Here is a 24,772-nt window from a genome sequence, read left to right on the forward strand (position 1 = left end):
TTGTTCTATGAGTAAATGTACTAACTACTGAACTATTTGCCTCAACTGACTGAACGTGAACCAGGTTGACATTATTTTCCCCTTCGCGCTCTGTGAGCCTGGTTTTGTCCCTTCCGGGGACCCGTCCGAGTCCGACTCCATGGCGACGGCTGGTCCCGTTTGGTTCAGCATGAAACTTAAACCTTAAACCTTTACGCTCTTTTTATTCAGTCAACGATATAACACGGACACGTGACGTCACTTCACCTGCACCCGCGTGGATATAGACTGCGCGCGGCGCGTGCGTGAGGATCCGGGACTTTGAGGAGGTGAGAGAGTTCCTCTTTGTTGTGTAGTATTCAGACCCTGTACTGCTGTACAAGTACAACACCTCACTGATAGTACCACAGGTACACATGTACACATATGTATTCATCTGAGGTCATTATATTCAGTAACAGTATGAATAGTGTAAAGTTCTACATTAATGCAATAAAAACACAACACACAAGATAGAAACTACACAAACCTGAGCACACACAGTAACACAACACGTACAAATACACAAGTACTGTGAACACCAGAAGCTACAAAGTTACAATACTGGTAAGGAAGCAAGGAAGGAAGGAAAGAAGAAAAGGAAGGAGGAGACGTGATGATACCTAAAATAAATACCGTGAAATAGCAAAATGTGCTTAGAGTATCAAAAGTAGAAGTACTGATGGTGCAGGGTTATATTATTATTATTGTTATTATTATTGTTTACAATACAAATGTGAAATGTAACTATATCTGCAAGTGTTGTATACAAAAGTACAACGCAGTACACACATGAAGACAGAGCGTGTAGCTCAGTGCAGTGCTGGAGGACATGTACCAATACTGCTGGCGGTATTATATATTATATGTATATTATATATTTCATGTACACAAACAGAGAGCTGAAGCCAGACTGCCTCATGGGGCTGAAGGACGTCCTCTCCTGAGAGACCATGCAGGTAAGAAGCAGCTTGTTTCTCTGAGCAGGTACTCGGCCCGGCCCGGCTCGGCCCGGCCCGGCCCGGCCCGACTCGGCCCGGCCCGGCCCGGCACGGCCCGGCCCAGCTCGGTGTACTCATGTGTGTGTGCTGGTCCTCAGGTGTGGCCGGTCTGGGAGCTCTCCATCCCGCTCCCGGCGGTGCTGATGATCACGCTGGGCCTCTACATGGTCGTCCTCGGGCTCGGGCTGTGGATCCGGTCCTGCCTCAAGGTCGGTGCCGCGGGACCCGCCTTCTTATTTACTGCAGCTCGTGAGAAACAAACTCAGTGTGTGTGTGTGTGTGTGTGTGTGTACGGGACCTCGTCCTACACACTGAAGCACAGACTTACCAGTGGTCTTTGGCGCCCTCCGGTGGTAGAGAGCAGCTACATCAGGAGATCTCTCAGGAAACATGATTGTGTTCATGAGATATCAAACATGTCAATCTGTTCATCCTTTTCTTAATAAAGAGAACGCCCCCCCCCTCCTGCCCCCCCCCCCCCCCCGCCCCCCCCAACAGGACCGGTGCCCCCCGCTGTGCGGCGGCTGCTGTCCCGGCATCTCTCTGAACGAGTGCTGCTTCAGATTTGCAGAAATGTGCGACTGCCGCCTGCCGACCGTTCGCTCGTGTTGGGCCGTCATGTGTCCGTCTCCTTCAGTAAGTGACCTCACTCTCATGAGGTCTAATGAGGTCTAATGAGGTCCCATTAGGTCCTACCATAGATCTCAATGTGTGTCTAAATCTCCCCATAGATCTCAATGTAAAGTGAACTCTCCTGTGTGTTTTCCAGTGTGCTAAATGTGACTGTGCCTGCACCTGTCAGCCTCCAGAGTGCGACACCTGCAACTGCCTCTGCTTTGAGATCAGGATCAAGTAGACGAGGATGGAGAGAGAGAGAGAGAGAGAGAGAGAGAGAGAGAGAGAGAGAGAGAGAGAGAGAGAGAGAGAGAGAGAGAGAGAGGGAGGAGTGGCTCCTCTCCGTGATCTTCCTCCTCTCATCACACTTCCGTGTGAACTCGAGGTCCGTCAGACTTCCTGTCCGTGGCTCTCAGCTGCGGATGGATCAAAAGCCTTCGTCTTAAATATGTAAATATTCAGTGTGTATCTTCTCATGAGCGTGTGGTCTCCTCTGGCAGCTCGTCACGTGGTGGGACTACTTTCAGCGGCGGAGTGATCCACGTTCACTGCTCAAGCAGCTACTCATGGTAGTTTTCTACCTTTATGGACTGAAATAGAATATACAATATTTTATAGTTATAATAAATGTTGCACAACATGTTGTAATGGTGTACTTGATGTACTCTGTGCACTTGATGTACTCTGTGTACGTCTACCAGGTGAGCAGCTCATAATTGTCTTTTATTAAATTCTGAAATTTCTTAAAACTTGATTGATGACTTTAGTTTCTTTGTTCTTTATTAATAAATGTGATGAGGCGTCTTTAGAGCTTTATGCTTTTTAACATCTTTCTGTGGCGGTCGTCGTGTGTACCTAATAAACTGACCACTGTAAACACACCAGGAAAAGAAACAACAACATGTTCTCTGTATGTCCTGAATTTAATATAGAAATTAACGAAAACAATTAAAGTGTGCGCTCACAGCATGAAGAGGCAAAGAGGCAGAATATAGTTTACATATCCATCAGTAGTTAATCATTATACGTTGTGTGGACTTCACATGGTCCTTCATTGTACTGATTTCAACACATTCACAATGCAGCTTCACAGAGCCACCGGGATGAAGAAGAAGGGATTCTTCACTTCAGACAGGAAGCTCTTCTTAGAACAAACAGGAAGTGGATCGTTCCCTTCAGAGTAAAAGCACATTTTGATGGCTCCTTTTCCCCAAACTCATCTCACTAACATGTCCGTTTATTGCACTTTTCCCTCAGACGGTGGACATTTGGCACAACCCATTAATATTTATCTCATTCTCACACAAAAGTGTACAGCACATTTTAAAACGCATATTTTACTGATAGTTTAATTTTATTCTGACTTTACTGTTATAATTAAAATCATAACATATTTTTTAATATGCAGCATGATTCTGAACAAGATTTGCCAAAAATCCGTCCTCGAGCGGTGCCGGACTTTTTTCAGCTCTTTGGTTCAGGACCTTGACAACATCCCACATACGCAGAACACAGCGTTCTGGAAAGGTTAGCGCCTGAGGAATCCAAATCTGCAACAAACAGCACTACAAAACAAAGTTTTGACATATTGGGAAGATGTTTTAGTAAAAAAACCCATGTCATTCAGTTCTAAAATAGAAAGTAGTGCACCGATTTGTGACTTTACAGGTAGAAATATGAGGTTTTCTTCTTTTTGTACCCGTATATATATATATTCTCACAAGGTTTACAGTTGTGTGGCACTTTAAATGAAGTTAATAAACGTTGTGATTGTAAAGATAATTAAGTTTACGTTTAAAAAAAAGATATTTTGAAAATCAGGCCTGGTGGCTCATAAGACGATGTGACACGATGCAAAGCTGCAGGTTTACTGCACGAAGAGCTGCAGACACACGGAGGAGACGAGGAAGAGGAGGAGGAGGAAGGAGGGGTGAGCAGGAGCGCCCTCGTTGGTGGTGGAGGTGGAGTTGGAGGTCTCGTTGGAGGTGGAGGAAGGTAAGAAGCCCACCACGTCAGACAGAAAGCTCTGGAACCTGCTCAGTGTGTCGAACCTCGACTGAGCTGCTCGTCTTGACCTGGTGGCGTTTTCAGACGACAACACTGCTGCCTGGAACCAGGAGCCGTCCAGCTGACACATCAGGGGACCTCCAGAGTCCCCCTACACACACACACACACACACACACACACACACACACACACACACACACACAGCATTTAGTATTCAGAGGACAGATGGGGATCGTAGGGAAAGTACTTAATAGTTTGGTAGTTATTAGTATTGAGAGGTTTGAATCCGCCCTACGACCTTTGGGTCGGGACGGACCGAAACGCAACGCAGATTTCGATGCTTCCTTTTGGTGCCGATTGAAATACTTTCACACTCCTCTGATGACTCCGTCCTGGCAGCGGCTAACGATAGGCTACCGCATGTATAGCTACAGTAGCTAGCTAGCTATGAACCTTTTAACGGAGAAAATGCCAAAATGTAACGCAAGGTTCACCAAATGCAGCAAAGACAACAGCCTGTAAAGAAGAAGAGACAAACTCCGATTCGTTGAGGAAACGTCTGTTTTAAACGCTGGAATCTGGACGAGGACGCTCCAAGACACAAAGTGAGATTATTTAGAGACGCTATGGTATCTATTGTGTACTTTAAACGGTTAGTATATTGTTCAATTTGATTGGTTTCAGGCATCGTCTAGGCGCCGGTATCACACTTCTCTCTCTCTCTGTCTCATACAGACCACTTATCTTCAGCAGGACACAGAAGGAGAACTCTCTCACCTGCTCCAGTGTTAAGAGTCCGGTACAAATGGCGTCACTGGCTGACGAGTCGTTCCCACAGCTTTCCACTGAGGTCTGGAGCTCCTGCAGAACTTCTTCCTCTGAAGATGGAAAACAAGGAAACGGTGAGAGGAAACATCTGGATCAAACCCAGACAGGCAGGAACCCGGACCGGCCGGTTCCCTCCAGAGATATCGAGCGACGGTTCTGGACTCACCCCCTCCTCGCCCGGAGCTCCAGCCCGCCACCCAGCACGTGGAGCCCACGGCGAAGGTTTGTCCGTTGTCCATGCAGACGGGCTGGATGTAGTCGGACAGGCCGGGTCGGGCTGCCAGTCGCAGAACGGCGACGTTGGACCCGTTCAGGGTGCTCAGGGTGATGTTGGTCACGTTCAGCGTCACCTCAAAGGGGTTGGATCCGTTCTGCTTCAGCCGACCCAACACGACGGTCCACTCAGACGGCGTGGGGGGGCTGTGGGAGAGGAGAAGAGTTCTGATTGGTTTACACAGTGCGAGGGCGGGGCAATCTTTGCCAAATGTCGGCTGAACAGCAGTGGGAGACTTTGCCTTTTGTACCTGGGCCTTTTGTCTCGTTGTTGTTGGTTGTCAGTCCTACTACAGCAGTGTCGTCTGCAAATGTGACCGTGGTGTTCGTGGGGTGAATAGCTGTGCAGTCATATGTGAAGAGAGAAAAGGACTGAGGACGCACCGCTGTGGTGTTCCAGTACTCAGGGTCGGAGTGGTTGAGGTGTGGTCACCCACCCGGGGTCTGTTCATAGTTGCTCAATTTTGAACCAGTTTGTGTGGAATTATTGTGTTGAAAGCAGAACTGAAATCCCCAAACAGCATCCTTACATAGGTGTTGTGTAAGGGCTGCGTGAAGAGCTGTTGTGATTGCATCATCTGTTGATCGGTTTGTCCGATAAGCAAACTGGTGTTGGTCAGGATCGGTAGGGATGACAGTTTCAATGTGGGAGAGAACTAGACTCTCGAAACATTTTGTGATTATGGGTGTTAGAGCAACTGGTCGACAGTCATTCAAGCATTTCACTTTGGTTTTCTTGGTACAGGAACGACGGTGGTTGCCTTAAGCCTTAAGGCAACAGACTGTTGCCTTAAGGCTTAAGGCAACAGACTGTTCAAGTGAGAGGTTGAAGATGGTGGTAGATACCCCTGTTAGCTCGTCTGCACGAGCAGATGTAAAGACACAAACAGCAGTTCACTTTGCAAATGCTGTTCACTTGAAGACAAAGTCCATCCTCCTTTCAAACAGTTCAATGAGCGCTTCAGTTCCAGTACCAGCTCCTTCTCGATGGCCATGGACCAGTGAGGATAGTCAAGCCTCCCAGTTGCGTCTCTGGAATAAGTTTCCATGCGTTTTAGGCAGGTTGTGATTTCTATTTGGCGACAAGGATGGGATGGACGCGCATGAATACAAATCATGCGGCACCATCCCACCTTTGTCGCCAATTTGTGTTGGAAATTAATATAGTTTCCTTGTTAGAAATCAACAAGTAGTAGCAGCACTTTAGTAGCACTCAGATGGCACTTACTGATAGCACTTTGTAGTTTGACTTTATTAAAGAAATTGTACTTTTCTTATTCTTGTTCTCATGGTTGAATACACGTATAATAACAACACCATAGACACATTAACACAACGCTACCGCAGATGTGAAAACACAAACAGCAGTTCACTTTGCAAATGCTGTTCACTTAAAGACAAAGTGCATCTTCCTCTCTTTGGTAACAAACAGTTCAATGATCGCTTCAGTTCCAGTACCAGCTCCTTCTCGATGGCCACGGACCAGTGAGGATAGTCAAGCCTCCCAGTTGTGTCTCTGGAATAGGTTTCTATACGTTTTAGGGCTGAAAGGTTTTGATAAGAACGGGTGCAGTTCCTTTACGGTTAAACGTCCATGACGTCTCACCTGGAGAAGCAGTCGGCGTTGCTCAACACGGCGTCCACGGCCACCAGAGTGCCGCCACACGCGTGACTTCCGTTCTTCTGCAGGCTCGCCATCCACGGCCACACGCCAGCCGTCACCACGGAGCTTCCCCCCGAAATACGTGAATTCATCGGGGCTCGGCCACAGATCACCGCTGAAGGAACAAAGGTTGAAGGTCAAACACAAGAGTTAGAGGGAAGTGTTCCTTTATGTACAAATGTATGATACTTAATTTGAGGATTTGCTGCATCTCAGAGGTCCATGTTGTACTCTTTAATGTACTACATCTCACAGGTACATATTCAGATGTATAATTCAGAGGTACAATCAGTGTTTACAGGTTGGACTCACGTGAGGCTGTAGTGGTTGGAGGGACTGTGGTGATGTCGCTCCCGCTGGATGTGAAGGTGACGAAGCCCGGCTGATTGCTGGCGATATTGCTGTTGATCCAGGACATGTACTGGGACACTCTGGTGTAGACTCCTGGGAAATTAGGCTCTGCGCAACCTCTTCCAAAACTCACGACTCCTGACTGAATCCAGAGAACACCCTGCTTGCTCACCAGCGGACCACCCGAGTCGCCCTTTAAGCAGAGAAACATTCAGGAAAATGACCTTTACATGAGGTCAAATCTGACATGACCAGATGAAGATGATCACCTGGCAGGAGTCCTTTCCTCCCACACGGAGCCCGGCGCAGATCATGTTGCTTGTGATTGAGCCCAGTCCATAGTCAATGTTACACTGATCGTTCCCCACGATGGGCACCTCCACCTCCATCAGGGCTTGTGGGGACGGAAGCGACACTAAAGAGACAAAAATATAGTTCAATAAACAGACTTTTAAAGCTGCGTGTCGACAAAAGTCAAAGCTGCATTCTCTCTCCTGACCCCCAAAGGGCGACTCCTCTGGTTGTATAGAAGTCTATCCTTCATGTGTTGAAGCTGCATTCTCTCTCCTGACCACCAGGGGGCGACTCCTCTGGTTGTATAGAAGTCTATGCTTCATGTGTTAAAGCTGCATTCTCTCTCCTGACCACCAGGGGGCGACTCCTCTGGTTGTATAGAAGTCTATGCTTCATGTGTTAAAGCTGCATTCTCTCTCCTGACCACCAGGGGGCGACTCCTCTGGTTGTATAGAAGTCTATGCTTCATGTGTTGAAGCTGCATTCTCTCTCCTGACCACCAGGGGGCGACTCCTCTGGTTGTATAGAAGTCTATGCTTCATGTGTTAAAGCTGCATTCTCTCTCCTGACCACCAGGGGGCGACTCCTCTGGTTGTATAGAAGTCTATGCTTCATGTGTTGAAGCTGCATTCTCTCTCCTGACCACCAGGGGGCGACTCCTCTGGTTGTATAGAAGTCTATGCTTCATGTGTTAAAGCTGCAGTCTCTCTCCTGACCACCAGGGGGCGACTCCTCTGGTTGTATAGAAGTCTATGCTTCATGTGTTAAAGCTGCAGTCTCTCGGTAGCAAAAAATGAATATCCCCCCTGACCCACCTCCAAACCCAATAGTGCCCCAGCCGGTGACCCAGGACTCGGTGCCGTTGAGGAAGCTGCTGTTTGGAGTTGCCAGGCAGACGGGCAGAATGAAGTTGGTGAAAGTCACCGGCGAGGAGAGCTTCAGGAGGCTGATGTCGTTGTCACTGGTCCTGGTATTGTAGTCGGGGTGGTTGATGATCTGCGTCACCGTCCGTTGGACCTCATTGGGGTTGTCGCCCTCCTGGTTCTGGCGCCCCAGATAAACAACCAGGTTGTTGACGTTGGTGCTGTAGAGACACGTCACAGAGCGTTAAAGCTCCTCCAGGGGAAACGCAAGAACAAACAGAAGAAGGTGCTCCGGGCTCTGTGCTTACGAGGAGAAGCAGTGGGCGGCGCTCATCACCCACTCATTGTTGATAAGAGATCCTCCACAGAAGTGGGACGTCCTGTGCAGACTGGCCATCCAGGGCCAGGCGCCCCCAGGGGCCGGCTGCCCTCCAACGATCCGGGTGTTCAGCGGAGGCCGACCACACACTGAAGAGACGGGCGGCAGAACCATCGACTATCAGGACTACAGTACCACTGCTCCGGACCGCCAACAGCCCGAGCTTCTACTCTCGTTTCATGACGACAATGAATACCAACAAAATGACACTGAAGTCCCAACAAGTAACAAGTAAAGAAGAGAAGAAAAACACAAAGTTGTGACTTACCATTTAGTTGCGAGAGAGACTCTGAAAAATAGAAAAGATTCATATTTATATTTGTGAGACATTGACAGGTGATATTTGAGACGCATTGTGATCATTTCTTTAAAACATCTAACCCCATCCAACACCCTTTAATCCTTTTTAACCTAATTCAAAAAACCCAAACTTTATGCTACTACTACTGCTGCTGGTCTTATTACTACTGTTGTATAAGTACTACAGTAGTACTGTACTACTACTACTATCTGATCTATCTGATGATGCTCCACCGTCACAGAAACAGGACAGATGTGAGGTTTACTCTTTACGAAGACAACCTGCAAGATCAAAATATAGAAATATAAATAATCTAGAATTGGATGACTTCATGGGCGGCAGTACGTACAACAGCAAGTGAACGCATCACGAGCATGCACCGTACAAGTTTGTCTTGGGAATGAGGAAACATTTATAGGTACTTCCTTGTGACTTATGAGATGAAGAGAACTAAATGTCTGCAGTGCAGCGTATCGATAACTCACTGATGACGTCATCCAGCAGACAAACAGTGTGATGAATGAGGGAGTGTCAGCGACTGATCACCTGAAACCTGCTTCAGTGTTGCTCCAGCGAGACTTCAGACTTCATCACTTCTCTTCTTCTGAGCATTTCAGAGAAATATAAAACTTGCTTTCTGTTTACTTTGCAGATCTAAACTGCTCCTATTTGGACTTCAGAGAGTTTCAGATAACCTTCCTTTACTTTTCTCTTCTTTCCTCTTTGATCATTTACATGTTCAATATATTCATATTTTAATTTATTTCCCTGCAGGTTCACTCAGCACGTTGGTTCATTTTCAGCAACTATTTTGTAAAAAAAGAGCTGAATTTCAGATTTTTCTGCGTTAACTTTAGTCTCTGATCAAGCATATAAACACCGTACCTCCTGCTGCACCTGAGACCTCTCACGTGAACGGTTCAGGTGAACGGTTCAGGTGAACGGTTCAGGTGAACGGTTCAGGTAAACGTTTCAGGTAAACATTTCAGGTGAATGGTTCAGGTAAACGTTTCAGGTAAACATTTCAGGTGAACGGTTCAGGTAAATGTTTCAGGTAAACGTTTCAGGTAAACATTTCAGGTGAATGGTTCAGGTGAATGGTTCAGGTGAATGGTTCAGGTGAATGGTTCAGGTGCGTGCGGTGAGGAGGGCGCTTACCTGGAGTCAGCAGGGTCAGCAGAGTCGCCACAGAGATGCATTTGAAGAGAGCCATGCTGAGAAGTCCGTCTGATCAGGTCTGCTGCAGCATAAATAACCTCCTCTTCCTCCTCCTCTTCCTCCTCCTCCTTTTCACCTGTACTTCATAACCCAGGTTGTACTTTTACACCTGGAGGAGAAGGGAAGTATACCTGTAGACACCAGATGTAGAAAACAATTTTAAATATCAGCAAATAAACAATGTATTATTTAAAAATAATTGATAAACAGTTAACTAGTACAAAGTGGTGTACTTGTACCACAGGTGTGGAGTAACATGACTAATTTGAAAAATGAATAAATAAATAATAATTTGCAATATTTCCAGATATTCAGTCACCTGAACACACGTCAATCATAATCATGAACAAATACATCATCCTCATCGTCACTGAGATGAAGATGAAACAGCTTTTATGTTTAATCAACACGCTGCTGATGAACGACTTAGAGGATTTCTTCATTAATCTTCGTCAAAGACGCAGATTTTCCAGGAACTCTGAGGAGGAAAACCGGACCGGCCGGTCGGAGCAGATCCGCCTTCATTCAGCTGAGCTGAACCAGGAAGTGGCTTCAGAGAAAGCACAGCGCAGGTGAACCTGAACCACAGGTGAACCTGAACCACAGGTGAACCTGTACCACAGGTGTCTGTCAGGTGAGCGGACGTGCACTCATTCATGAAAACTATTGTCCATGTTAATAAAAGTAATATAGGAATAAGTAATACTGCGTTCACAACAAAAGTGTTAAACATTTTCCAACACTTTTTTGTATATATATATATATATATATATATATATATATATATATATATATATATATATATATATATATATATATATACATATATATATGAAATGTACTGAAATGTATTAATAAGACGTGATTCTCCTTCACAGAGGCTGTCAGTCTTCTCAGGCCTCGTCCCCATGACACACACACACCATGACACACACACACCATGACACAGCGATTCACAGCTGAGTCTGAGAGGCGTTTCTGCTTTGAAGAGGATCAAGACCTTCCTGAGAAACAGCAGGACGCAGGGTCGCCTTAACGCTGCCTGCTGACCTCAACAGGAAGGTCCTTCATGAATAATGAGTCAGGTTTGCTCACCACACGGGTTGAGGCATCTTACTCCTTGAGCTTGTTCTATTACATTATATATGTCAGTTTGTCAGTGTTGGAATAAATGTGTAATATTTAACTGCAAAGTAGTATTGTGTGTTTGATACCTTTTGTTTTGCGTTGAATCATACTGGGAGTTTTACCCTGGTGACAACCTGTAATGTAGTGGGAAATCCACTAGATGGCGATCCTACTTCATTTTTTTGTGTTTTTGTTTTTCCATAGCCTCGTTTTTTATTGCTGAACATGAAAAAGGATGAAAATGATGACAAAAGGGAGCCTGACGAGCATTTACCCAGGAATGAGTGCAGAATTAGGGCTTATGTGTTACTACACGTGTGTGGTGGGTCTGGAGTCCAGCGCCTCCTGGGCACAACACGGCCGACTCCAGAGGACTCTCTTCAACGATCCGTTGGTTTTAACTGACGAGCGTGCTGCGAACAGTAGATCTTTTTCTGAAGGGTCTGCAAACTTGTGCTTAGAGGATCTCATGCTAGGATCCAATGCAATGCTATGTTTGAATTTTAAATAAGTTTGGACCTTTTTCTGTGGAGTTATGAAACTTTGAGGGAGAGAAATCTGAGTGTTTAAACTGTCATGTGGGACAATCTCTGAAGTGGGGTTGCACTGTCATTCGTTCCCTTATGGTGGTCGGGTTCTTCAGAGGCCACCTGACCTGGTCATGTAGCTAGGAATAGTGCAAGTCTGGGCATGAATTTGTTAGCATGTTAGCATGACGCTAACAGTAGAAATTTTTCTAAAGGTGCTTACATGATCTCAGTCAAGGCATCCGACGCAAAGTTCCCATCAAGTTTCAAGCAGTTTGGGTCTTTTTCTGAGGAGTCATGAAGCTTTAAAGGAGCTACATTTTGGTTATTTGGGCCTTTCAAACCACTCCCAGGCAGAGATGCTAAGGGCTGCAGGGGCGTAGCCAACATGGTTGGGCCCATTTGGGAAGAGATACAACATGGGAAAGAAAGCTAAGCTCTGACGTGTAGAAAAAAATGACATTCAGTCTCCGTCCCCAGTGTTTGTGTAAAACCTGCAGTCTCTGAATGCTGTTGTGAAAGATTTCACCGAAGGCCGTTTGGGACTAATTGGGCCAACTGTACCCAGGAATGACCTCACATTCTCTGGGTACAAGTCATGGAAAATCCACCTCTCTTCCAGGGCATACATGGTTTGACTGTACAGAGGAATGACGTCACATTCTTTGGGTACGAGTTGGGTAAATTCCCCTCTCTAAGTACCTGGGACTCTGGGTCAGAGTTAGGGAAAGTACCAGGGACAATGGGGACCAAAAGGGTAATTTGCTGGACGATGACTTCTAAGGCTTACGTGCTTTTACTCTACCCAGGTCTGAGGTCACCTCGAGGGGTACAAGTTGGGGAAATCCCCCTCTCTTCCAGGGCATGCATGCTCCGCCCGTACCCAGGAAGGACCTCGCATTCTCTGGGTACAAGTTGGGGAAATCCCACTCTCCAAGTACCTGGGACACTGGGGACCAAAAGGGTAATTGGCTGGACAAAGCACCCAAACATAGGTTAAATATATGGCCAGGGAGCCTTTGAACCACCTCTTAAGTGGACGCTCTCTTAAGCGCGTCCCCTGAGTTCAAATATATCCACAAGCACTCATGTTTACCCAGCCCAGCAGGCCCAATTTGGGGATACATGCCGAGCAGAGTGACCCCCTCTCCTGGGGGCACTTGAGTTGGAGACCTGGGGGGACATGCACTGATGTTCACCCCTTGTGGTCCTGAACGTGCCCCGCCCTCCGCCACCTGGTGGTCGACAGCATTACAGCCCAATTTCGACCAAACTTTGTAAAACTGCCACGCGGCCAGTGGAGGTCCAGCGTGATGGCCGCTTTCCCACCTGGGGGGAAGGAAGACGTGTCGTCTGATGCCGAGCCCTCGCCATTTTTTTTCTTGTGTTTTTTAATCCTTATTGCGATGCAAATTGAGTCCAAGTGTCCCGCTGAGTGTTATGGACAAGACGGAGTCGTACGTAATAATGTGTGTTTAATACCTTTTGATTGCATCGAATCATGAAATTGATTGGATCCAGAAACTGGAAGCTGAACCGTGACAAATACTTTTTATTATTATTAATAATAACATAAACAACCTGGTTCAGAAAAAATAATAATACATTTTTATTATTTTTTTCAATTATTTGTTTATTTTGAAGGGACAATGCACTTTAATCAACAATAAAACTGTAAGTGAGTGAGTTCAAACTAATTCACATCAAAGCAAAATAAAAGTATCACTGCAGTCTGAGCACATGTAGAAGACTGCAGGCGCCAACACACACACACACTACACAAGACAGACACACACGCACACTACACAAGACAGACACACACGCACACTACACAAGACAGACACACACGCACACTACACAAGACAGACACACACGCACACTACACAAGACAGACACACACGCACACTACACAAGACAGACACACACGCACACTACACAAGACAGACACACACGCACACTACACAAGACAGACACACACACACACTACACAAGACAGACACACACACACACTACACAAGACAGACACACACGCACACTACACAAGACAGACACACACGCACACTACACAAGACAGACACACACGCACACTACACAAGACAGACACACACGCACACTACACAAGACAGACACACACACACACTACACAAGACAGACACACACGCACACTACACAAGACAGACACACACGCACACTACACAAGACAGACACACACGCACACTACACAAGACAGACACACAAACACACTACACAAGACAGACACAAGATCAGTGTCTCACCTGAATGGCAACAAGCCGGTTCTTTAGGCATGTTTGAATGTTGTTGTTGCTTTCTTTTGTGCGTTTGTGTAACAAAAGCATTCCAGGAGTTTGCTGAAGCAAATGCAGCTAAAACCTGTTTAATAAAATCATCAAGCGCAGGTAAACCATGAAAAGATCAGGTGTAACAACCTGTTTCATGAATTACTTTATTAACATAAACAACCTGTTTAAAGATTTACTTTATTAACCCAGACAATAGTTTTTATGAATGAGTGCACGTCTGCTCACCTGACAGACACCTGTGGCTCAGGTACACCTGTGGCTCAGGTACACCTGTGGCTCAGGTACACCTGTGGCTCAGGTACACCTGTGGCTCAGGTACACCTGTGGCTCAGGTACACCTGTGGCTCAGGTACACCTGTGGCTCAGGTACACCTGTGGCTCACCTGTGCTGCTTTCAGTGAAGCCACATGGTCCGACCGGCCGGTCCGGTTCCCCCTCAGAGTTCCTGGAACATCTTCGTCTTTCAGGACGTAACTCCTCAAGAAATCCCCGAAATGGTTCATCAGCAACATGTTTATTAAATATAAAAGGTGTTTAATCTTTTATTGTTGTTATTATAATTATTATTGTAGTTATTATTATAATAATCATATTTAATAATGATAATTATACTAATCATAATTATGTGTTTGTTCATTATTATGATTGACGTGCGTTTAGCTCTCTAATTATGTGCAAATATTATTCACCACCAATCATTATTTATTTATCTTTATATTATTTAAGTACACCTGTGGTTCAGGTACACCTGTGGTACAAGTACACCTGTGGTTCAGGTACACCACTTTGTACTGGTTAAGTGTTTATTAATTATTTTCAATAATACATTGTTTATTTGCTGATATTTAAAATGCATTAGTATTTGTTTTCTACATCTGGTGTCTACAGGTATACTTCCCTTCTCCTCCAGGTGTAAAAGTACAACCTGGGATACAAAGTACAGGTGAAGTAATACTAGTGAAGTAGTACTAAGTACTAGCTTGCAGTAAATGAACAGTTCTAACAAAGAGACGTGACATAACTGATGTGGTGGAACAGGTGAGGTGGTGGGCGTGGCTATGGACAGGTCTGTGTGTGTGAAGAGGAAGAGGAGGAGAAGGAGGAGGAGGAGGAGGAGGAGGAAGAGGAGGAGGAGGAGGAGGAGGAAGAAGAGGACGAGGAGGAGGAGGAGGAGGAGGAAGAGGAAGAGGAGGTTATTTATGCTGCAGCAGACCTGATCAGAGGAACTTCTCAGCATGGCTCTCTTCAAATGCATCTCTGTGGCGACTCTGCTGACCCTGCTGACTCCAGGTAAACTCCTTTTAAGTTCAGATGTGGGTAGTTTTAGGATTTCTAGAGGCAAAAAAAACATTTAAAAATGAATAAATCTGCAAAGTAAACAGTAAACAAATTTTATATTTCTATGAGATGCTCAGAGAAAAGAGAAGTAATGAAGTCTGAAATCTCTGGATCTTCAGTCCTGAGTGAGTGTCTGCAGGGCGGAAGTCACCTGGTCTTCTGTCCAGGTCCCTGTGAGGGACAAACCACTCCTTCTTTGGTCCATGTTCAGTAGTAAGGGTCCCTGTGAGGGACAAACCACTCCTTCTTTGGTCCATGTTCAGTAGTAAGGGTCCCTGTGAGGGACAAACCACTCCTTCTTTGGTCCATGTTCAGTAGTAAGGGTCCCTGTGAGGGACAAACCACTCCTTCTCTGGTCCATGTTCAGTAGTAAGGGTCCCTGTGAGGGACAAACCACTCCTTCTTTGGTCCATGTTCAGTAGTAAGGGTCCCTGTGAGGGACAAACCACTCCTTCTTTGGTCAGTTTTTCTTCCTCAGTGATAAAGTCCAGTCTGTGTTGTCTTGAACAAGTGCACTGAACATCTTGTGATGTGAGGAAAGTTCTCCTTCTTGAGAGAAGAGTAAAGATCCAGAAGTGATGCTGACTTAAAGTGCTGTGCATGGATCAGACCGCGGTTCAGCAGCTTTGAGCATTAATGTTCAGGCTGGACTGTGAGCCTGCCGGTGGACTGCTGCTTTTACTGCTGTGAAGTGTACTGCGCTCGTACATGCACCACTTCAAAGTAAAAGCAGTGTCGTCGTATTGCATTCATCAGCCCTAAAATATATATTTATTTATTTATTAAACTTCATACAATTTTCTACGAGGTCTGCTTTAAAAATCCATGTGTGGTGTGTCACGTGAGAGCTAGTGGAATACATTTGTTGTTGGAGGAGTTTCAGAGGAATGTGAGCAGAAACTGGACCTTTCCCACGTCAAAGGAGATGTTTGTTGCTGTCACAGCACAGACGTCTGTCACTGAAGCAGGTTGCAGGTAACCACAGAGCTCCGCCTCCTCCAGCCACTACGTCTACTGAAGAAAAGAATAATATGTTCCTCATTCTTCACACTGTGTTGGTTTGATCAATGTGGAGCCTGACGTCATTAGTTTACTGGAAATCTGAGAGTTTGATCAATTAGTCTTTTATCCGCTAAACTGCACAAATGTACTTCCCGTAAGTCACCAGGATGAACTTTAAATGTTTCCTCATCCCCACGACAAACTTGTACATTGCATGCTCGTGATGTACATTTGACCCATGAAGCGTTCACTCACTGAATGTTCTGCTGTGCATAACGTCATCCTGGTTATTTCTAGAAAAACAGACTTTGATCTCGTAGGATGGTCAGAGCGAAATATTCTACTGAGACAGCGGCCGGTTTCTTCACGGAAAAAAATGAATTGTCTGGACAGAGGAGGTGTTGTTGGACTAGAATTTCTTGATCTCAAGAAGGCATTTGACACCTGTCAATGTCTCACAAATATAAATATGAATGTTTTCTATTTTTCAGAGTCTCTCTCGCAACTAAATGGTAAGTCACAACTTTGTGTTTTTCTTCTCTTCTTTACTTGTTACTTGTTGGGACTTCAGTGTCATTTTGTTGGTATTCATTGTCGTCATGAAACGAGAGTAGAAGCTCGGGCTGTTGGCGGTCCGGAGCAGTGGTACTGTAGTCCTGATAGTCGATGGTTCTGCCGCCCGTCTCTTCAGTGTGTGGTCGGCCTCCGCTGAACACCCGGATCGTTGGAGGGCAGCCGGCCCCTGGGGGCGCCTGGCCCTGGATGGCCAGTCTGCACAGGACGTCCCACTTCTGTGGAGGATCGCTCATCAACAATGAGTGGGTGATGAGCGCCGCCCACTGCTTCTCCTCGTAAGCACAGAGCCCGGAGCACCTTCTTCTGTTTGTTCTTGCGTTTCCCCTGAAGGAGCTTTAACGCTCTGTGACGTGTCTCTACAGCACCAACGTCAACAACCTGGTTGTTTATCTGGGGCGCCAGAACCAGGAGGGCGACAACCCCAATGAGGTCCAACGGACGGTGACGCAGATCATCAACCACCCCGACTACAATACCAGGACCAATGACAACGACATCAGCCTCCTGAAGCTCTCCTCGCCGGTGACTTTCACCAACTTCATTCTGCCCGTCTGCCTGGCAACTCCAAACAGCAGCTTCCTCAACGGCACCGAGTCCTGGGTCACCGGCTGGGGCACTATTGGGTTTGGAGGTGGGTCAGGGGGGATATTCAGAGGTCAACGGGGAGTATTATATATAATTATATATATATATATATATATATATATATATATATATATATATATATATATATATATATGTGTGTGTGTGTGTGTGTATGTACATATATGTATATATGCCGTGGGTTTCAGACCGAGGCCTTCAGTGAAGCCATATAGTCCACATCACGGGCAGACTGGGGGACAAAGTGTCCCTGGAGTTTCTGTCACAGACCGACACACTGAATACACGGGGGTTCAGATCCTCTGACTTGTGCATTCGACTCCTCGGTCCGTGTTTCAAGACGGGTCAGGTGGGTCGCCCTGGCGACGCAACATGGCACTAATGACAGTGCGCCCCGGTAAACAGAGTCGGGGGCGTGTCCCTCCCCGGCGGGGAAAGAAGTCACAGCAACACATATTCCACGGCCACGGGCAGCGGCGAGGTCCGGGCACGAGCTCTAAAGCACTCGGCCAAAGCCAGCGTGCCACCTTCGGCTCAAGCCTTTCCAAGCCTTTCCCCTTTTTGTGCTGCCCCTCGCCGGTCGCAGCGCCCGGCGAGGGGCAGCACAAAAAGGGGAAAGCACAAACCCTGTCGGGTCAACAACAATGCATGTTGTCCAAATCTATCCAACAAAACTGCCACACTGACCCGACACAGTGCAGACAGGACATTGCAGCACAGCTGCGCCAGCGGCACCCGCGCCCAGGAGAGGCCGCGGGTAGAAGCACGAGCACCCCCAGGTGCTGCAGCAGTAGCACTGTGACTTGTTCATGATTTAAATCGACTGCAAATGTAAAAAAAAACAACAGTAATATAATCAGAATTTCACTCACCAGATGCACTTGAACCTATGTGGGAAAGGGGTCAACAGTAAATCCTGAGATTCTATATTCTAGGTGAGACGCTGGCTTCACTGACCAATCACAGGGTCTCGAGAAGGCCCTGACGGCCCGCTATATAGATATATAGCATCTTTTCTTTTGGGTGGAACATCATAAACTTGTGTTTACAATGTTTACTGAGGGAATAAAGAGGGGAGTAAAGTCATTTATATAGACTTCTATACAACCAGAGGAGTCGCCCCCTGGTGGTCAGGAGAGAGAATGCAGCTTTAACACATGAAGCATAGACTTTTATACAACCAGAGGAGTCGCCCCCTGGTGGTCAGGAGAGAGAATGCAGCTTTAACACATGAAGCATAGACTTTTATACAACCAGAGGAGTCTCCCCCTGGTGGTCAGTAGAGAGAATGCAGCTTTAACACATGAAGCATAGACTTCTATACAACCAGAGGAGTCTCCCCCTGGTGGTCAGGAGAGAGAATGCAGCTTTAACACATGAAGCATAGACTTCTATACAACCAGAGGAGTCGCCCCCTGGTGGTCAGGAGAGAGAATGCAGCTTCAACACATGAAGGATAGACTTCTATACAACCAGAGGAGTCGCCCTTTGGGGGTCAGGAGAGAGAATGCAGCTTTGACTTTTGTCGACACGCAGCTTTAAAAGTCTGTTTATTGAACTATATTTTTGTCTCTTTAGTGTCGCTTCCGTCCCCACAAGCCCTGATGGAGGTGGAGGTGCCCATCGTGGGGAACGATCAGTGTAACATTGACTATGGACTGGGCTCAATCACAAGCAACATGATCTGCGCCGGGCTCCGTGTGGGAGGAAAGGACTCCTGCCAGGTGATCATCTTCATCTGGTCATGTCAGATTTGACCTCATGCAAAGGTCATTTTCCTGAATGTTTCTCTGCTTAAAGGGCGACTCGGGTGGTCCGCTGGTGAGCAAGCAGGGTGTTCTCTGGATTCAGTCAGGAGTCGTGAGTTTTGGAAGAGGTTGCGCAGAGCCTAATTTCCCAGGAGTCTACACCAGAGTGTCCCAGTACATGTCCTGGATCAACAGCAATATCGCCAGCAATCAGCCGGGCTTCGTCACCTTCACATCCAGCAGGAACGACGTCACCACACTCTCTCCAACCACCACCATCCCTCCAACCACCACCATCCCTCCAACCACCACCATCCCTTCAACCACTACCATCCCTCCAACCACCACACTCCCTCCAACCACCACTGCGCCTTGTGAGTCCAACCTGTAAACACTGATTGTACCTCTGAATTATACATCTGAATATTTACGTCTGAGATGTAGTACAGTAAAGAGTACAATATGTACCTCTGAGATGCAGCAGAACATAAAAATTATCAAGTTAAGTTCCACAAATTTGTACATAAAGGAACACTTCCCTCTAACTCTTGTGTTTGACCTTCAACCTTTGTTCCTTCAGCGGTGATCTGTGGCCGAGCCCCGATGAATTCACGTATTTCGGGGGGAAGCTCCGTGGTGACGGCTGGCGTGTGGCCGTGGATGGCGAGCCTGCAGAAGAACGGAAGTCACGCGTGTGGCGGCACTCTGGTGGCCGTGGACGCCGTGTTGAGCAACGCCGACTGCTTCTCCAGGTGAGACGTCATGGACGTTTAACCGTAAAGGAACTGCACCCGTTCTTATCAAAACCTTTCAGCCCTAAAACGTATAGAAACCTATTCCAGAGACACAACTGGGAGGCTTGACTATCCTCACTGGTCCGTGGCCATCGAGAAGGAGCTGGTACTGGAACTGAAGCGCTCATTGAACTGTTTGTTACCAAAGAGAGGAAGATGCACTTTGTCTTTAAGTGAACAGCATTTGCAAAGTGAACTGCTGTTTGTGTTTTTACATCTGCAGTAGCGTTGTGTTAATGTGTCTATGGTGTTGTTATTATACGTGTATTCAACCATGAGAACAAGAATAAGAAAAGTACAATTTCTTTAATAAAGTCAGCCTACAAAGTGCTATCAGTAAGTGCAATCTGAGTGCTACTAAAGTGCTGCTACTACTTGTTGATTTCTAACAAGGAAACTATATTAATTTCCAACACAAATTGGCGACAAGGGTGGGATGGTGCCGCATGATTTGTATTCATGCGCGTCCATCCCATCCTTGTCGCCAAATAGAAATCACAACCTGCCTAAAACGCATGGAAACTTATTCCAGAGACGCAACTGGGAGGCTTGACTATCCTCACTGGTCCATGGCCATCGAGAAGGAGCTGGTACTGGAACTGAAGCGCTCATTGAACTGTTTGAAAGGAGGATGGACTTTGTCTTCAAGTGAACAGCATTTGCAAAGTGAACTGCTGTTTGTGTCTTTACATCTGCTCGTGCAGACGAGCTAACAGGGGTATCTACCACCATCTTCAACCTCTCACTTGAACAGTCTGTTGCCTTAAGCCTTAAGGCAACAGTCTGTTGCCTTAAGGCTTAAGGCAACAGTCTGTTGCCTTAAGGCTTAAGGCAACCACCGTCGTTCCTGTACCAAGAAAACCAAAGTGAAATGCTTGAATGACTGTCGACCAGTTGCTCTAACACCCATAATCACAAAATGTTTTGAGAGTCTAGTTCTCTCCCACATTGAAACTGTCATCCCTACCGATCCTGACCAACACCAGTTTGCTTATCGGACAAACCGATCAACAGATGATGCAATCACAACAGCTCTTCACGCAGCCCTTACACAACACCTATGTAAGGATGCTGTTTGGGGATTTCAGTTCTGCTTTCAACACAATAATTCCACACAAACTGGTTCAAAATTGAGCAACTATGAACAGACCCCGGGTGGGTGACCACACCTCAACCACTCCGACCCTGAGCACTGGAACACCACAGCGGTGCGTCCTCAGTCCTTTTCTCTCTTCACATATGACTGCACAGCTATTCACCCCACGAACACCACGGTCACATTTGCAGACGACACTGCTGTAGTAGGACTGACAACCAACAACAACGAGACAAAAGGCCCAGGTACAAAAGGCAAAGTCTCCCACTGCTGTTCAGCCGACATTTGGCAAAGATTGCCCCGCCCTCGCACTGTGTAAACCAATCAGAACTCTTCTCCTCTCCCACAGCCCCCCCACGCCGTCTGAGTGGACCGTCGTGTTGGGTCGGCTGAAGCAGAACGGATCCAACCCCTTTGAGGTGACGCTGAACGTGACCAACATCACCCTGAGCACCCTGAACGGGTCCAACGTCGCCGTTCTGCGACTGGCAGCCCGACCCGGCCTGTCCGACTACATCCAGCCCGTCTGCATGGACAACGGACAAACCTTCGCCGTGGGCTCCACGTGCTGGGTGGCGGGCTGGAGCTCCGGGCGAGGAGGGGGTGAGTCCAGAACCGTCGCTCGATATCTCTGGAGGGAACCGGCCGGTCCGGGTTCCTGCCTGTCTGGGTTTGATCCAGATGTTTCCTCTCACCGTTTCCTTGTTTTCCATCTTCAGAGGAAGAAGTTCTGCAGGAGCTCCAGACCTCAGTGGAAAGCTGTGGGAACGACTCGTCAGCCAGTGACGCCATTTGTACCGGACTCTTAACACTGGAGCAGGTGAGAGAGTTCTCCTTCTGTGTCCTGCTGAAGATAAGTGGTCTGTATGAGACAGAGAGAGAGAGAGAGAGAGAGAGAGAGAGAGAGAGAGAGAGTGAGAGAGAGAGAGAGAGAGAGAGACCAAAGGTCATAGGTCAGATTTGAACCTCTGCCGTAAGGTCTCACTACTAACAACTACTAATTATTTTAATTGTTTCCCTATGTTCCCCGTCTGTCCTTTATCCAATCGTTCATACTAAATGGTGTGTGTGTGTGTGTGTTTCTGTGTGTGTGTGTGTGTGTGTGTGTGTGTGTGTGTGTGTGTGTGTGTGTGTGTGTGTGTGTGTGTGTGCGTGTGTGTGTGTGTAGGGGGACTCTGGAGGTCCCCTGATGTGTCAGCTGGACGGCTCCTGGTTCCAGGCAGCAGTGTTGTCGTCTGAAAACGCCACCAGGTCAAGACGAGCAGCTCAGATGACGTTCGCTAAACTGAGCAACTTTCAGAGCTTTCTGTCTGAGTCAGTGGGCTTCTTACCTTCCTCCACCTCCACGTCCAACTCCACCTCCAACAACACATCTCTCACCAGCGAGATGTCCACCACCAGCGAGGGCGCTCCTGCTCACCCCCCCTTCCTCCTTCTCCTCCTCTTCCTCGTCTCCTCCGTGTGTCTGCAGCTCTTCTTGCAGTAAACCTGCAGCTTTGCATCCATGTCTCACATCATGTGGTTCAAAGAAAACTTCCTTTTTGCACAAAATGTAAATTTACCTCTTATATATATATAAAATACCTGATGATTTGATCATCCAGTTCCTGCAGATGGGAGTGGTCAGATGATCAGGGGAAAAGACTCATGAACTGAAACTTCCTGCAGAGGAGATCAATCGAGTGATCAGGTTTAAGACTCGTGACTGGAGTTGAGATATCTTTAGACCAGTCAGCGGGCGTTGATGAATCCCAGGACTTTGCAGAGTTGTTTGTTTTGTTAAAAGAAATAAAAGAAAGGCACTGTATATAAGTCTCATGGCCAAGAGCAAAGTGTGTGTGAGAGACGTGTGTTGCTTTGTAAAAACTGATGAAGTGATAAAAAAAAGCCTGTGTGTGATTACAGGAAGTAATTATTGCATAAAAAATGATAGACGATAAATAGAGGAACAATGTATATAGAACTAAAATTGAACAGACATTCATGACAACGTGATACCATAAAGGACAATTTCCCTTGATGGTAAATGAAGAGACATGACTTCCTTATAGCCTAAACAATAATAAATCTTTTTCTATTAAAGACTTGAGTACAAACAGAAACTTGAATAAAAAATATTTAAGACTGATTGGCTCTGGTTTCTGTGTGTGGGATCTGAGGGATGTTGTCATTGATGCTGACAGCCCTGTGAAAGCGATGTACAATTTAAAATGATTTGCACTAAAAGCGATAAATGCGATTGCCGTTGCAATAAAAAGTGGGTTTTGAGAGTCTGTTGGACCTGTTCCAGAGAATGGAAGCATTTCTTGATAAAAGAGAAGGGAGAAGGAGGAAAGGAGTGCGTTTTCCGAAAGTTGCGGCATGTCCTTAAACCTAGAATAAAATAACAAGTAATGTGGAAGGTGTGTTTGGGGCAAAAGAGATAAAAGGGTAAAATGATTAACCATGTACAGGGAATTTAATGGTAGTTGGCTCCACTGGTAACTGCTAATATTAAAAGAGTGTCGTTGGCTGAGAGCAAGACAGCGTGCCTTTGTTAAGGTGTGGCAGGTTTGTGTGCCGCGTTAAAAAAGGGAGTAGGTGGGTTGTTGGACCTTCTCGTACCGAAATTAGTTTTATGACTGACACATCATTCACAGGATTAAGCCAACAATAAATTGATTCTTTATGAAATACATAACAAATAAAAGCCAAAAGAAAACTACCATGGGGAACTTGGTCATAACCTTCTGTCTCCTCTCCATAGAAGGAAGAACATTCTGAACCATGTAGATGAATGTACCATTCTGTCTGTATTATGGCTTTCTATATCTTATCCTGTAATAAAGTATTCCAAGAGTAACGTGCTTAAAGTATTGTTGATCTCTCACAAGAAAACTATATTAATTTCCACCACAAACTGGCAACAAGGGTGGGATGGACGCGCATGAATATAAATCATAGGCGTCCATCCCACCCTCGTCGCCAATTTGCGGTGGAAATTAATATATTTGTCACCAAAGAGAAATCACAATTTTTTGTTCTGCTCTTCTTGGTCTACTTTGAATCTTTAATATAGTGGTGAGATTGTGGAAAGGTTGAAATAAAGCAGCTCTGTCAAAGAGTACACACTCAATGTCAATGTCTGTGTGTTACTGACCTCTACACTCTGACCTCTACAGACTCCTGATCAACACTATGTCCATTTTGTTTCAATACATTCCATGCATACATGAACCATTATACAGAAATGAAAAACATACAGTGACCTTCTTTTGCATGCAATTTACATATCCTTCATAATATTATCCCTTATTAATTATCACATGCATTGTAATGTACACATTAAACGTTTCTTTTCTTTTATACATATACAAGTCCAATTTTTACAACCCAAACTATTACAGTTCTACAAAAAACAACAATGCCGAGCAAAGAGACCCCCTTTTCTTGAGTTGGAGATCCAGGGGGTCATGCACTGATGTTTACCCAGCCAAAGAGGCCCAACTTGGGGATACATGCCTAGCAGAGTGACCCTCTTTCCTGGAGGAATCTGAGATCCAGGGCATGCATCCTCCAACTGTACCCAGGAATAAAATCCACTTCTCTGGGTAAAAGTTGTAGTAATCCCCCTCTCCAGTGTTCGAACCGGCCACTTTGTGGTTCTGGGTTAAGGGCCAGTTGGACAAATTAGTCGGACCATATTAATGTTGTTGGAATGGTCCTTATTGAGTTCCCATGGCCTTCTCTGATGACTAAAAAAGGGCCATTTCGTTTACAATAATATGGGCCGAATAGTTTGTCCGACTGGCCCTTAACCCGTGGACATTGACACTGATATCACCCAG

General features: G+C 46.2%; 3 protein-coding genes across 3 annotated transcripts; 2 read left to right on the forward strand and 1 right to left on the reverse strand.

Annotated features, from left to right (window-relative positions):
• Positions 1-128: 128 nt before the first annotated feature.
• On the forward strand, positions 129-2,388 carry LOC137786292 (uncharacterized). The gene is made up of 5 exons (XM_068578060.1): positions 129-308; positions 917-977; positions 1,118-1,228; positions 1,518-1,655; positions 1,789-2,388. Exons 2-5 carry the CDS (start codon positions 972-974, stop codon positions 1,873-1,875), a joined length of 342 nt encoding a protein of 113 aa, XP_068434161.1. The 5' UTR covers positions 129-308; positions 917-971; the 3' UTR covers positions 1,876-2,388.
• A 168-nt stretch (positions 2,389-2,556) lies between these two features.
• LOC137786294 (transmembrane protease serine 9-like) lies at positions 2,557-8,577 on the reverse strand. The gene is made up of 9 exons (XM_068578063.1): positions 8,562-8,577; positions 8,223-8,382; positions 7,867-8,135; positions 7,027-7,172; positions 6,719-6,950; positions 6,350-6,521; positions 4,637-4,890; positions 4,420-4,520; positions 2,557-3,792 (listed from the first exon to the last, which is right to left on the reverse strand). The coding sequence occupies exons 2-9, from the start codon at positions 8,309-8,311 to the stop codon at positions 3,502-3,504; spliced, it is 1,554 nt and encodes a 517-aa protein (XP_068434164.1). The 5' UTR covers positions 8,312-8,382; positions 8,562-8,577; the 3' UTR covers positions 2,557-3,501.
• A 6,446-nt stretch (positions 8,578-15,023) lies between these two features.
• LOC137786506 (transmembrane protease serine 9-like) lies at positions 15,024-22,431 on the forward strand. The gene is made up of 10 exons (XM_068578416.1): positions 15,024-15,078; positions 16,620-16,640; positions 16,820-16,979; positions 17,067-17,335; positions 18,886-19,031; positions 19,108-19,429; positions 19,636-19,807; positions 21,295-21,548; positions 21,665-21,765; positions 22,114-22,431. The coding sequence occupies exons 1-10, from the start codon at positions 15,024-15,026 to the stop codon at positions 22,429-22,431; spliced, it is 1,818 nt and encodes a 605-aa protein (XP_068434517.1).
• Positions 22,432-24,772: the final 2,341 nt, after the last annotated feature.

Source organism: Clinocottus analis, unplaced genomic scaffold, assembly GCF_023055335.1.
Source record: "Clinocottus analis isolate CAN_PGR_092001 unplaced genomic scaffold, fCliAna1.0.p SCAF_16, whole genome shotgun sequence".
Lineage (NCBI taxonomy): Eukaryota > Metazoa > Chordata > Actinopteri > Perciformes > Cottidae > Clinocottus > Clinocottus analis.

Excerpts from the sequence above, each read along its gene's own strand:
- LOC137786292 (XM_068578060.1), top strand. Across the intron at positions 1,229-1,517 it reads GGATCCGGTCCTGCCTCAAG|GACCGGTGCCCCCCGCTGTG; the intron begins GTCGGTGCCGCG and ends CCCCCCCAACAG. Across the intron at positions 1,656-1,788 it reads TCATGTGTCCGTCTCCTTCA|TGTGCTAAATGTGACTGTGC; the intron begins GTAAGTGACCTC and ends TGTGTTTTCCAG.
- LOC137786294 (XM_068578063.1), bottom strand. The coding sequence starts at position 8,311 with ATGGCCAGTCTGCACAGGACGTCCCACTTCTGTGGAGGATCTCTTATC. Across the intron at positions 6,522-6,718 it reads TCCAACCACTACAGCCTCAC|CGGTGATCTGTGGCCGAGCC; the intron begins GTGAGTCCAACC and ends TTGTTCCTTCAG. Across the intron at positions 4,891-6,349 it reads AACGCCGACTGCTTCTCCAG|CCCCCCCACGCCGTCTGAGT; the intron begins GTGAGACGTCAT and ends CCTCTCCCACAG.
- LOC137786506 (XM_068578416.1), top strand. The coding sequence starts at position 15,024 with ATGGCTCTCTTCAAATGCATCTCTGTGGCGACTCTGCTGACCCTGCTG. Across the intron at positions 17,336-18,885 it reads GGGCACTATTGGGTTTGGAG|TGTCGCTTCCGTCCCCACAA; the intron begins GTGGGTCAGGGG and ends TTGTCTCTTTAG. Across the intron at positions 19,032-19,107 it reads GAGGAAAGGACTCCTGCCAG|GGCGACTCGGGTGGTCCGCT; the intron begins GTGATCATCTTC and ends CTCTGCTTAAAG.